The 14,315-nt window shown below is 31.5% G+C and overlaps 3 protein-coding genes across 6 annotated transcripts; 1 reads left to right on the top strand and 2 right to left on the bottom strand.

Moving 5' to 3' along the window:
- Positions 1-657: 657 nt before the first annotated feature.
- Positions 658-4,159, bottom strand: LOC144473203 (mitochondrial glutathione transporter SLC25A40). Of its 3 annotated transcripts, none has more exons than XM_078186858.1 (8): positions 3,978-4,159; positions 3,545-3,756; positions 3,078-3,244; positions 2,879-3,013; positions 2,638-2,809; positions 2,344-2,540; positions 2,184-2,268; positions 658-2,080 (listed from the first exon to the last, which is right to left on the bottom strand). In XM_078186858.1, exons 2-8 carry the CDS (start codon positions 3,660-3,662, stop codon positions 1,839-1,841), a joined length of 1,116 nt encoding a protein of 371 aa, XP_078042984.1. In that variant the 5' UTR covers positions 3,663-3,756; positions 3,978-4,159; the 3' UTR covers positions 658-1,838. The 3 variants fall into 3 exon arrangements, with proteins under 3 accessions (XP_078042984.1, XP_078042985.1, XP_078042983.1); XM_078186859.1 differs by having other exon boundaries at positions 2,187-2,268; XM_078186857.1 differs by having other exon boundaries at positions 2,187-2,268; positions 2,638-3,013.
- Positions 4,160-4,905: 746 nt separating this feature from the next.
- Rab11 (RAS oncogene family member Rab11) lies at positions 4,906-11,546 on the top strand. Its single transcript, XM_078185215.1, has 5 exons — positions 4,906-5,217; positions 6,589-6,784; positions 6,964-7,238; positions 7,477-7,633; positions 9,232-11,546. The coding sequence occupies exons 1-4, from the start codon at positions 5,178-5,180 to the stop codon at positions 7,611-7,613; spliced, it is 648 nt and encodes a 215-aa protein (XP_078041341.1). The 5' UTR covers positions 4,906-5,177; the 3' UTR covers positions 7,614-7,633; positions 9,232-11,546.
- On the bottom strand, positions 11,355-14,075 carry Yl-1 (Vacuolar protein sorting-associated protein YL-1). 2 transcript variants are annotated; one of them, XM_078185213.1, is made up of 6 exons: positions 13,675-14,075; positions 13,322-13,533; positions 13,062-13,244; positions 12,756-12,975; positions 12,494-12,691; positions 11,355-12,410 (listed from the first exon to the last, which is right to left on the bottom strand). In XM_078185213.1, the coding sequence occupies exons 1-6, from the start codon at positions 13,806-13,808 to the stop codon at positions 12,179-12,181; spliced, it is 1,179 nt and encodes a 392-aa protein (XP_078041339.1). In that variant the 5' UTR covers positions 13,809-14,075; the 3' UTR covers positions 11,355-12,178. The 2 variants fall into 2 exon arrangements, with proteins under 2 accessions (XP_078041339.1, XP_078041340.1); XM_078185214.1 differs by having other exon boundaries at positions 13,328-13,533.
- Positions 14,076-14,315: the final 240 nt, after the last annotated feature.

Here is a 14,315-nt window from a genome sequence, read left to right as displayed (position 1 = left end):
AATTTATTAACAATATGAAGAATAATTTTGAACTTGCAGAAAATTCAGCAAATTTATTATCAAAAAATTCAAATTATAGAGACAGCAGACAGAAAGAAATTACAGTTTGATAAAACTGAATGAACTATTAATGTATATTATGTCATATTTAATACTCTTTTGTAAGAAATACCAAAAAGGAAAAATGTTTGCAAAGATGAACTCGAAAATTTTCAAATATTTTTTACTTTAATCTAAAAGAAGAGAAAATAAATTGCAAAGTCGTGAATTTAAAGAATATTTACCATAAAGATATTCGTACAGAGCAGATTTCAGATACAATTCGCGAATTTTTAAAGTACCAGGAATAAGAAGACATTAAACTCCGAAGATATACATATTATACTTAATAGACTTGGATAATGTGAAAACAATTTTAAAACTATTTATTACTATGTTGATTTATAATGCGAGCAGAGAAAGATCCTTTTTCGTTTTAAAAACAATACAAAGTTATTTAAAAAATAGTTTAACGTAACTACATTTAAATGATCTGGTTTTAATGCTCATCGAAAATAATAGATATGTTAAAACTGTTAATAATTTTTTAATAGTTCAGAAAAGCTGTTATTTAAATCAATTATTTCATACAACAAATAAAGTTTTATAAGCTTAATATTATCATATTAATTATGTTTTTATTTTAAAATAAATTCTTTTCAACATAGTTCTATTTGTCATAAAATATCATCGAACCTCCAGTACAGCTTAATTTGTCAATGAGTTTCAGAGGAGAAAGTACTTAGACCAAATTCTGATTCAAGTAGATTACAACCCCAAATTTTGGACCACGAAAAGTGCAGAATAGGGGTGTGTTGGAATTTCATCTGAGGATAAAAGTATGGCGCGAGGTTCAAAGGTTCATTCAACAATAACGGCACTTTTCAGGGCTCCTAATTCGTACAACCAGGAAAATTCATCCTTATCCACTCCAGAAGTGAGAATGTCGATACCCAAATAAAATACAATTTTCTACGTAACCCAGCCCACAAACAAGGCAATCATCTCCTTATATTCCTAGCTTCGTTGTAAATTGCGGATCGAACTTTTTACTAGAACGTTTGGAATTGTTTCATATAGTTTTTTTTAGTCTTTTTGCCAACAAATTGTTTCAATTTTCAATAATGTTAATTCTAATTCTGAGTTTGAGAATTTTTTGTAGGTAATCACTAAATTAAGTATGTATTCTTTCTACGAAAATATAAATGCAAGTTTCAGTTTTGTTTTTCAAATTTTTAAAAGTACAATTCGTATAAAATTATGAAATTATTTGTTGCTTTTAAGAATCTTCGTAGAATAAATATTAATTGCTGTCCGTCTCAGTTGACAAGTTCTGGAATAACTGAAGTAACAAAATTTTGTAGATTATAAATTAGAAAGTACTATCTAAAATGTAACTTATGGATTTTCAAAATTTTTAGTAATTGTAGAAGTGGTCTATACCATTAAGGTATACACTGTCACAAATATCTTTTCATATACATACGCGTTTAAATTTATGTACATAGAAAAGCTGTGGAGTAGATCTAATACCTAAGGGCCTAAACGATCTACAAATGATATAACAATAAGACTTCATTACTGGTATATGTCGCACCGTAACCAAATTTAAGCTGATAAGAGAATTGCATATTCTGTATATGTATAAATACGAAAAAAATTCATGGCGGAAATTCAAACGTTTGTTAATACTTTAATAAGAAAATAATAGATTCTCCGAGAGAAGATCAAGGAAGTTATGAATAAAATTGATTTTTTAGATTGAAAGGGATTGTATGGTACATAACAAAATATACATGTCATTCGTCGTTATTTTTTTTGTGTTGTAGGTACTGTAAGTTATTTTCACGTTGAAGTATTGTGTTAGCATTGTATGTCTGAAAGAACCGCTTGCCGTGTTCGAATGTTGCGATCATTATCGCGCAAGCTGGAGCTACTTTTATTATTCGTGGGATTAATCCTGTGAATAAACCTTTCATGCCGTTTTGTCTGTAAATTTTCCCTATTATAAACCAAGTTCCCCTACTGCGTCCGGGTTTATCTGCAATTGATATTGATAATTAATTATTATCGATTGAAATTTTTTTTAAATAATTTTCTACACAAATACATATGTAACTATAACAAATTTGTTCAGGGACTACTACCTGAATATATCTCCTTTTCCCCCATTTCTATTTGTCTATGCGTTTTTACTACATCAAACGGTATCGTTAAAAACGCGGCTATCTGTAATGTCAGAAAGTAAACATGTTTTAAAATCAAAATGAATTCATTGAGAAAGAGATTGTAAAGTACACTTACAGATCCTGCTATAGCACCTGCTGCGAGATTAAAAGTAAAAGTTTGTTGCGTTCCACGAAATGTTTGCTTTATAGTCTCATAATTAAGCCAATAAATAGCACTAAAAGGTACATCGCGCAAAAGGGTGCTACTTAAACCCATCCATAATCCAGATATACCACTATGACTGACAACAGTTTTTAATGCTTGCAATATTTCTGAAAATTAAGCATATAAATTGGTATTTTGAATAACTCATATTATAAACAAAAATATTACGAAGCTGTCAGCAAAACTATTGTAAAATCAAACTACCTGCATAACTTAATTTTTGCGCCTGCATTTTTGTCCTAATTAATTCTAATGGGCTGACTAAAGTTGCAGCCCAAACACGTGCTGTAGCACCAGCAATCATAGGAATCCAGAATGGCTGCTCTGTAGTCTTAACACTAGCTTTTTCTTTCCTAAATTTGTTATTATATTGATCCTGGAACAGATATACAACATTATAAATTAAATGAAAGAGCACAAATAAAATTGAACAAAATTTGTTTACCTTAAGATATAGTCTTAATTGTTCATATGAAACAAAGTATGCTATAGTTGCAGGTACTGCTAAAATAAGAGTAGGACTTAAACCACTCCATAAAGAAAGAATTCCTTCGTTTTTACCAATTTTTGTAAGGGCATCCTATGAATATTGAGGCATTAATGTATATATGCCTTTATCGTAAGAAGAAATTAATTTCACTTACTATTGTGCCATTAAACTTTCCATTTCCCCTAGCCCACACTGGTCCTTTACCATTTGGGCAAGGACACAAGTGGTCCATTAAACCATTACAATAAAGAAAGCATTTATTTGAAAGCATTGCTTTCTGTTGTGCCTGAAGACGAATTTTTACCACATCCAAAGGAGTAACTTAAAAACAAAGGATCATTCTTCTATTAATCACATTCTACAGCTTATTAAAATTTATTAGTCTTTTAATTTAGATTATAGAAAATGTTTATCTATAATTCAAGGTATTATTACCATCGAGAAATTTATACAAAGTACAATTATGAACCTATCATTAATAAAAATACTAGCTGAGTATATATACATAAACATACATAAAAAGATAGCTGCATAAATGGAAATTTCTAGCAATATTTCATGAATTCTAGTAATACTAATGTCTATACTATACCTTACTGTTGATTATGATAATTCACTTACCAATAACAGATGTAATGCAAGCACCAGTACATGATGCCACAATTTGTTGATAAGGTTTGATCCTAAATCTGGGATCATCTAAATCCAAATCTGGTGGTATATTAGTTAACTTATTCATAGTTGATTGGTATCTTATCCTACAGTAACTTGGGATTAGATTTTAGCTTTGGCAATCAATGACATAATTCTTTATCGCCGATTTCATGATCAACCTAAAGCAAGAAAAGGGCAACACGTGCACAATATAACGAACGAAATGTGTCATTTTATAAATTCAGAATAGATTGTACCGGTTGATGACATATAGCATATGTAAATAACTCTGACATTATCTAGTTACACGATTTCATCATAATTTACATTAAATTGATCCTTATTGGAAAAGGAAGAAATTGTTTGTATTTTTTTATTCCAGATATGAATGATGACTTACTTTCATCACGTCGTCTTTCGTGTAATACTTGCTCCTAATTTGGAAATCATTCAGTTATATTGTAAAATAACTGTCTTGTATAGGAAAATATAAATACATAATCAACATGCGATGCACTTGTGAACAAGCCTGCAATAAATCGAAAAGTAATATACACACATCGCACTCGCACCAACTCTGCTTACCACATGACCATATAACATATGTATCTGTGATAAGAAAGTGAATGACGATAACAGTATAAATGAAATTTATTTAATAATAAATTGCTAGATGATTTAGTGAAATCATTTATATGTAAAATAAATTATTTCTCTTGCTAATGACACAGAATATTATTATTACATGAATTAAGAAGAGACTGCATGCGATAAATTGAGAATGTGGGAAATCAGGCAACATTTGATACTTAACATAGTGAAAAACAATGTACGATAAATTGTATACACTTTTATGAACTGAATAGTACTCAAAAATTGATTTCATCATTTCACATATGTACGCGATTCAATATTTTTATACATTTGACACATATTTAACAAAGGGGTTCAAAGTAAAATTCAATCGTTTCTTAAATTTGAACCTCTGCATCTATTTTGATTGCTAATTTTGAACAAGCAATTAATGTTTATTACATGTACAAATTGTAATATGCATACTATGTGTGCAAACTTGTACACACATGCACATTTAAATATGGATTTTGGAGGCTAATAATTAGCATTAGATTAATTGCTAATTCGCAAGAAATTCAGCTATGGACGTATATGTATTGAAAACGAGTTAGCGAAAGCACTGAAATTTCGCCATGTATCTATTGTTCTGCGATTCGCAATTCAGATTCTAATCTAGAATGAATATGACTCGTGTTCGATCCGCGCGTGCGTATGATAGACACACATTGCGCATGTGTAATTCATCAGTTTGGAGGGGCGTAGAAAGGAGGCCATATTGTACAGTTAAATTGAAAGAACGAAAATAATTATATCATCGTGTGGTCGTGCCTGTTTCATTTCGTATTTTCGTCGTGTACGTCCAGGACAGTGTCAGCCGTTAGTTCCGCGGAAAGCAACAGTGTACGGGGCCCGACACGAGGCTCCTGCATTTTTGTAAATAACTATAGAACCGTAGCAGTGTATCCCTGATAGATCTAGGCACCGTCCGTCAGTCTGTTAAAAGGGGTTTATAACTTCAAACGAGATGGGCACTCGGGATGATGAATACGATTATTTATTTAAAGGTAAATCTTGTCAGTCAATCCATATTTCTTTTGTCCCTCGTTCGTGAACATTTTTGGGAATGGTGAACATTTTCCATACACATACAACATACCACTTGCCTGTATGTGTCCATACTCTCTAACCCACACACACAAGTGAATTTGCATATTCTCTGTACACACGTATGTGTATACGTGTCTCCGCTGATGTTCATATACATATTGCGTATCGTACACGTATGAATTTAACCCGCGTACATATGTGTTCGGGGCCCATACATATACGTGTTAGTTTAAAATCAACAATTGTCATCGTTCAATAACACGGGTACTGAATTAACGTCAAGTTCGAATCTGAACTGTTGGCGATTGACAGAGGGGCTGGTGTATAGAGCATCGAGCTTAAACGATGACATCAGACACTGTGTGTGTCTTTCGCACGCGAAAAGTTATAAGACGAATTTTTCGAGGGAAAGACATTATAGTTAGTCATGTATGAGTCAACGATTCTTTATTTATTTTCGGGTTATCGCGGAGGATTTTATATCCGTACAAAATAACGTTTTCCTCTGACTTCTGAATAGTATGTACAATAATATATTGGGTACATGATTGCATTCAAATCACACGTTTTGTTACTTATTTAATTGTAAGGTTGTTTCTACGTCCACCCACGTATAATACTTTTGATACTGATATTCAAATCATGGATTTCATGCATTTGTCATATTTACTTTGTATTCAAAGAATTTAATCATTTTTAAAAATTGAAGTTGTAACCTAATTAGAATATTAATGTAAAAATAATGCTTTGTTGTATTATTATGTGAATGTCAATGGTAAATTATGATTAATTTATGTACATTTAATATTCAAAAGTAATTTTAATAAATCAGCAAAAGATATGAACATGGGATTGAATCAATGATTTAGTTTTTAATATAAATGATTTTAACAATATAGTGTTTGCTTTTGTTTAGAGAAAAATATGTTTGTCTCAAATGTAATTGTGCTGTTAGTACACTTTAACACAATATTTAGTTCTCATGAAATCTTTGAATCTTTCATATTTCTATCACAAAAATTTCTATAAGTGAACAACTTTCTTCATTTTGTACTGCTTAACCTCCTTAATGTGAAATGGACTTTCTTAACACAAACAATTCATTGAGTGTTACATTATGTAGCTTAAATTCATAGGAACATTGACCTTTATAAGTCAAAGTTTACCATAATTAAATGTTTATTTCTTTATAAGTTTTAACTTTATGGACATGAATTTATATTTCATTATACTTTTACAAGTAGAACATTCATCACCTATTTTTTTTAGTAGAGAAATTATCACTTCTAAATCTTCTACAGACTAATAAGTTTCTTATGTTATTTCAGTTGTTCTTATCGGTGATTCTGGAGTAGGAAAAAGTAATCTCTTATCAAGATTTACAAGAAATGAATTTAACTTGGAATCGAAATCAACTATAGGAGTTGAATTTGCGACACGAAGTATACAAGTAGATGGAAAAACTATCAAAGCCCAGATTTGGGATACAGCTGGGCAAGAACGTTATCGTGCTATTACGTCTGCGTAAGTTGAAGTTATTCAATGAAAAGAATATTATGCCACTGTACTGTAATCTCCTATGTAAAATGATATACCATTTTAACAATACAATATGCTACAAATACAGTGACAATATATAATTTATTAAACTTGGAAGGTATAGATTGCATAGTTTGTAATTGTATCTTTCTTGAAATTGTTAGATATTATCGTGGTGCAGTTGGAGCACTATTGGTATATGATATTGCAAAGCATCTGACGTACGAAAATGTGGAAAGATGGTTGCGAGAGTTGCGGGATCATGCTGATCAAAACATTGTAATTATGTTGGTGGGAAATAAATCTGATTTGAGGCATCTACGTGCAGTCCCCACTGATGAAGCGAAAGGATTTGCAGAAAGAAATGGCCTGTCTTTCATTGAAACTTCTGCTTTAGATTCCACTAATGTTGAAACTGCGTTTCAAAATATATTAACAGGTATCGTCATATTTTACTTGTTTTATTTAATTCTAAGTCAATAGAAATTTTTAATGTACAAAGCTATAAGCTTTCTTTGGAAATATTATCAATAAGTTTGACATTTTCTTTCAAAAAAATATTTCTATGTTATATCAATTATATTTTGACTAAATTCTCCCTAATTGTAGTAATACAATTAGAAGAGAAGATACGTGATTTAAATTACATGGCGTCACGTAAAGTTTAATCATTGCAGAAATCTACAGAATCGTATCGCAGAAACAGATACGCGATCCACCAGAAGGTGATACAATCCGACCACAAAATGTAGAACCTATCGACGTGAAGCCAACAATGAATTCAGAGGGAATGCGTAAACAGTGCTGCCAGTGACTCACCTTGCTGCTTAAAATGTGTGTACATGCAAATACAGTATCAATATCACGAGAGTACACTCGAATAATACCTAAGTTTCTAAGAGAAAATTTAGTCTATGGTCCAGCAAAACGTGAAAAGATAAATGAAAGTTTCTGGGATAATTCTTTGTACGATAGCATAGTTTTAATATAAGAAAACTATGATTAGTTAATTATAAATATTAAGTTGATTTGTAAATTGAGTTAATTTTGACATACATCAAAATTAAATATTACTAAAGATACTTTTATTATGTATTTTTTCTTCCAATATTTGTTACTGACTGTTGTTTTAGTTGTTTATAATTCTATGTTTGAGAGTACACACAAGTGTATAACGATATTCTCTCTCGATATATATGTCGTACAGAGTTATTAATTAGAACAAAATAGACTGAATAATATCATATTATACAATACTAAACTTTACGTTTTATAGGATTTACTAAAAAAAAAATACTATTTTCACAAACGGCAATAGATGCTACTCATATTTTGTTGCATCAACATATATTTGCTTTTTTTGGTCGATACTTTTATATTATAACCTAGAATTAAATTCTTTTAAATTGAAGACTATACTCATCAATACAAGAGGAATAACTCTATGAATGGTATGCTTTTTTTCGATTATGTCTTAAAGCCTTCCGTCTGTTATTCATGTCGTTTTTTCCTAAGTACTACTTTTTAAATGTTTTAGCGTATTAATAAATAAATATATATATATAAATATATCATATATATTTATATTTATATATATCAGATGTGTATGTATATGTGTAATACACGGACATGTTTTGTGAAGATGTTAATTTTTAAGAAATATTTATGAACTGATAGCTTTAAAGTTGTGAACTTGAACACACTCGAATTATTTAAATTGAAGCATAAGAAATTTTATGTATAGTACAGATGGCATTCCTTTTTTACGTGTAACTCGGATGCTAAGGGTTTAGTAGTGTACAACTTTCGACTGAATAAATGTTTGTTTTGATCATTCAGACACTTTCGTGTTCTTGCGATTCACTTACTTTGCGCGAGTACATTGTTGCACGATGTAGAACACTCATAATAGACAAAAAAGTATACAATTGATGAAACGTATGATTCAATTATTTTTTCTGCTTACCTTATTCATCGAAATTCTTAACAGTGAATCACACAAACCTATTGATTACGTAGAATTTTCTTGTTTCATTTGAGCTTGGTGAATATTACACATAGCTGATTAGATTATGTTTTCTTTTGGTTTGATCCTTGTTAGCCTTAAGAATGAAGAATGTGGTATCAGTCATTTGACTGTAATGCACCAATGAATTTCATTGAGCACTTTTAAAGTCTATATATTGATGAATTAATTACAAAGACAAGAGATCGTTGCTTATTTTTTTTAGACATTCTTTGAATGAAATACAGTTATTTAAATCGCTTGTTATGCGGAAAATAATTTCATCTCTTTCGCAAGTCGTTTCTATTACAGTTTCTTCTATCTGCGAGCATTCAGGATCATTATGGTATAATAGAACAACATCACTCATCAGTCGCGTAGTGTAGTGCTCATAATAACCGAGGTTGCGTGCATTTTGTTTTTGCAGAAGGACATACAAAGAGGCAAAGGAGAAAAGAAAAGTGGTCGACGGTAAACGTAACAGGTGCATACAGTACAAGTGTCAAGACTATTTACGACTATAAGTATATACACGACTAAAATTTCCCAAATAATCCGTGGTGTCAAGACCGGTTAGAGCTCTCCTCTTTCTACTCTGTCGCTTGGAAGCGGATTTCTAGATAAGTGGGCAGCTGCAAGCCGTACTTAAAGACTTATTTTTTCACATCCTCCGTTCTTGGTCGCTTAGCTTCGATGAAAACTATCCGAACTTACGTATTTTCCCTTCACGAGACAAGTGGACCTGTTCATTACCTTCTAAGCGGCCCACTCCTCTTTTCGCATAAGCGAACACGAGAGAAATACACCACGAATTCCCTCGGATTATTTGGGAGAGTTTAACATGGTAAATCTCGACGCTAGAAAATCATGACGAAGAGAACAGGATACCTAGCGACATGTGTGCACAACCGAGCGAATTACGATCATGCATCCTAAGGACGTCATTGGGAATAAATTCCTGCAAGGAAGAAAATACGCACGCACTTATCCTGTCCCCGAAGTTCATGCGACCTCTCCCTCATTCTCTCCTTTCCCCGAAAACCTCTTTATCCTCTCTTCCCTCCACTCTCTATCTTTATCTCTGATACGTTACGATAAAATCAGTGTCGTATTACTGCTTCTTTGTAATACATGTGCAATTTTACTCAACGCGTAGTAAGCAATGAAATTCTTGGCCAAACTTGAACAGTGTTTCTACCTCTTGTGAGGATGAAGAAGCTTAAAACAAGATCGTAGGTCTGCGAAGACTAACGAAAAGATTCTTCGGTGCACGACAACCGTCTGTTATGTTAATATTATGGATAAAAATTGTGGATTTTAATGTTAATACTCCACTGTGCGATAGATAATGTATTACTCAAGAGAACAAATCACTTTAAACAGTATCATTCAAAGACTTAAGTAAGTCTTCTCATCCTTGCATTTGGCCATACATTTCAGGAACAGCCTATAGCATAACACATGAACTTTTACAGTTTAAGTATAAAAGTGCACAGCAATAGTGGAAACCAAAAGAATGAGATAGAAAAAAAAAGCTTACCATTGAATGTACAAGTTTAAAGAATGCATCAACAAACTGGCTGAACCGGGATACACTTTATTGTTGCTCACTCTCTGCTTTGAAATTCGCATCTAGTTAGGCGCTGAATTTGAAGTGCGACAAGGCGTTTAACCACTAAACGCTTTCAGAAAAGGTACCTTTTATTTCTCTTCTTTAAACGAACAAAAATGAGACCAAAGGAGACGGAAGGAAAAGGTCGTGTCGCGACAACACAGATCCTGAATACTGTGCGTGAAGTGATATGAAAGTACGCGTGAACAATTCGCGAAATTACTATTGTCGTAGATACTTTTCTAGTGTCTAATAAGTATTGCTTCGATGTGTGTAGCCGCAATGTAATCTGTTATCGTTACGAATCCTCGTTGTATCTTGATAAATAAATAGAGAGTGAGTAAAATGTTGAAATATTGAAATGTTTGAGAAGTTTCAGTTAAAAGGCAAAAAAGTAAACAAAATCTTTCTGGGCCAACTCAGAGGGAACATAATATTATGAAGTCTTAAAAATAAACCATTCAGTGGATACTACTTAACATCATAAAAACGTTATCTGTAATTATAGCACCACAATCAGTAATTATGCTTGTTATTTTGGTTAGCTTTTTCTACATAATATGATGATGGAAGTAGTGTTCCGAAAATGGTATTCTGTTTAAGAAAAACCAAAAATTTAATTTAGAGTAAAACGGTCAATTGAAAGGTGAACATATTGAAGCAATCTATAATGTCGTTTGGATTCAAAAAATAAATAGGCTTGTATTTCTTGTGTTCCCTCATTGGGAAGGTCGCTTTAAAAAATGTAAATTTTTTCTGAAGCAAATGGTAGTCCAAGATAAATTGTACTTTTTTATCGTGTGTGCGATAAAATAATATCAAGATAAAGATGATACATCTCCATCCGGATATAATATCCTTTTAGTTTCCCACCATATTTTGTATATCCTTAGGTTACGATACACAATCCTTGAAACGTGAATTTTTGTTGCGTCAAGCAGGAACAAATTTGTACGAAATGGAATTTAGAAGATAAATTACACATCATTATAAGATTAGTTTATTCTCTACGTTGATTTGATATAAACAAAAAGGGGGATATACGCCGAGCTCGCGTCAATGCGGCCGTTTCATTAATCAATGCTTTGTACTTTATAATTTTATTAATAAAATAATTTTTGCTTTACACACATCTACGTACTAATAATCTAAATGAATTTTTGTAGGTAGTTAGTGGTATTTAAAGTGGCACGTTTTTGTTTTACTATGCAAACATGCAAAGTGGTTTATTTCTTACGGAAGATTTATTTATTATTAATATGAGTTATTTTAGCGTAAAAAGCAATAAAGTATTTAACAATAAACCAATTTCTCTTTCATACCAGATTGAGTTATTTGAATTGTTTTATCGTACTCAATACATTGCATTTATTAGCGTCAAACGGTAACAATAATAAGATTCGACTTTATGTACAAATAACTGTTGTATTGTAACTTTTTACAAAAAGACATGCTATAATAGAACGCGAATAAAATATACAATTATTTACAAATCTGTTGCTTATGTAACTAACTTATTCTTAAGTACTTTCATCATACTTCTACCAAATTTGATAAAACTTTTAATATAATAGATACTACTAAAAAACAGTTTTTCAGTAGTCTATATATGCTAACTAAACCCATTTGAATTGATTACGTACTTTTTCATTAAAGGTAATAATTGTATACAAAATATTTCAATTGACGGAAGTGGAGAACGTGTCTGATAGAAGTAATAATGAAAGTGCTATGTTATAATACTGTTAATATTGAAAAGTCACTACAAATGCATAGGTGTAGAAGCTGTTTCAAGACGTATCATACTTCTTTGAGCAACACCCTGATTTTTCTGCCGCCATTCAAGCCATCGTAATAGTTCTGGACTTTGCGTTGTGTCATTAATATCTGTCCGAGCCTCCAATTGTTGATAATACGCTTCACGTAATAATCGAAATGTTTGAACGTTCTTATATGGCAGTTGAGTCATAGGATCCAGATATTTTGCAGGCAGTCTATATAATTTTTTGTAGCTAAGTTTACTTAATCTTTCCCACGAATAAACTTAACTTATATATAATAAAAATTAACACCTTACCTTGTAATCGAACATAAAGCTTTCGTCGGTGGTATCTGGGCAGTTGATTTTTTAAATGCATTAGAAAATAATTTTTCATTTTCAAAAGTAATGAACGTTCGTTCATAAAATCTTTTTGAACCTTCATAACGTGTTTTTGAAGTCGATTCGGTTTTGTTAGTGTCTTTTGCATCATTTTCTAATTTTACAACTACATTGCTGAAATTTATTTCATCTGCATGAGAATACTAGCTGATACTTCATATAAGTATCTACATGTTACCTGTTTTCTAGTCCGTCTGAACTTCTAGTTTCAGAATTCGCATTTACACTTTTTTCATCATCCACGTCAATATTAATTTTATTGTCTTCTTTATCAACATTCACTTCAGAGAGTACCATAACTGGCATTGATAGTGATTGATACCTAATCATAGGTCCAGTTTGTGCTTTCCTTACTGTTCTAGTATTTTTCTTTTCGTTTTCCAGTTTCTGATATTTCTCTGTAATATACACAGTGATTGCAGGTAGGGTAGGTTACAAGTATCAGTATCTTTACAAACCTAAGTAATCATTATTAGAAATTTACCCAATGATTTCACATTAATTTGTTCAGTCTCTAAAGCTTCCTCTAACAATTCTTCCTGAGTCGGTTTCCATGTGTCGTGTCTTATGACTCTTGTTTTTCTTTTCTGATCTTCATTCCTTTCGCGCAATCGTCTTTGCGTCGCAGCAGATTTTGCAGCAGTTGAACGCCGTATAGATTTTCTTTCTGCAAAAATTTATATTCCTTTTCAATCTTACATTTGTTACGTATAATAAAATTTGATTTTCTTTAAAAATATTAACCTGTACTTTCTATGAAATGTTTATGTTGTTTTGGTTGTCTCACTTTTTTCTCCTTCTGTGGCAGTTGGGATTGAACTTTAGGTTCCTTGTATGCTTTTGTCACTAATCTATGTTTCTTTTTAGGCCCTTCCTGCTCTGTGTCTGAAATTGGTTCATCATTTTCATCTATACTGAAATCAGAGTCTACTTCGTCTTCCCCTTCATCTTCTTCCCTATAATTACAAATCTTTAGAAGTTGTTAGGCTTCGTTTTTACAGATATTATTAGGTTATACAATACAACAATAATAGTAATTGCGAGTGATAAATGAATAAATTACAAAATGTAGTAGTAAAAAGTAATAATATATTAACATGTAATCATGATCTTGTTCAGTTTCATCGAAACCACCATAAGTAGTTTTGTAAAAATCATCCTCTTCTTCTTCATTCAATAACTTTGCCATTTTATTCCCTGCATTTGAACGTCTTTCTCTGCTTGATGCCATTTTTGTAATCACGTATTTTCTTCTTCGCTAAAATTATCCCCGTTGCTTGTTTTTTCTTCTTATTACTGATAAATAGGTTAACTCTGATTAAGTTCTCAACGATAGTACACAAATTTATGTACATGTATATGAATTAGCTATCAGTTTCGATAATAAATAATAAACTATTGTCATATCATGCGAAATACTTATATAAACTAATTTGAAGCAATAAAAACTTGTTTTCTAACTACTGTTTAGAACATAGGTATTGTTTGCCATCTTACTTGTTTGTATACTCTCGAGTGCTACTAGCAATCGATAATCGACGGTAACACTGTCGACCATATCGTACAGTTATCTCGATATTAGTCGACTACTATTTGAAAATATTTCGCGGCTTTTAGTTTCGATAGTATAAAATCATTTAATTCAAAACTCAAATATTTACTTTTAAACTCATGTTTACTAATTCAATAAATCAGTGAAAATGTAAACATATTCGTATTGTCTGCTGACAGTAGATAG

Source organism: Augochlora pura, chromosome 7, assembly GCF_028453695.1.
Source record: "Augochlora pura isolate Apur16 chromosome 7, APUR_v2.2.1, whole genome shotgun sequence".
Taxonomy (NCBI): Eukaryota; Metazoa; Arthropoda; class Insecta; order Hymenoptera; family Halictidae; genus Augochlora; species Augochlora pura.
This window is presented reverse-complemented; position numbering and strand designations above follow the sequence as displayed.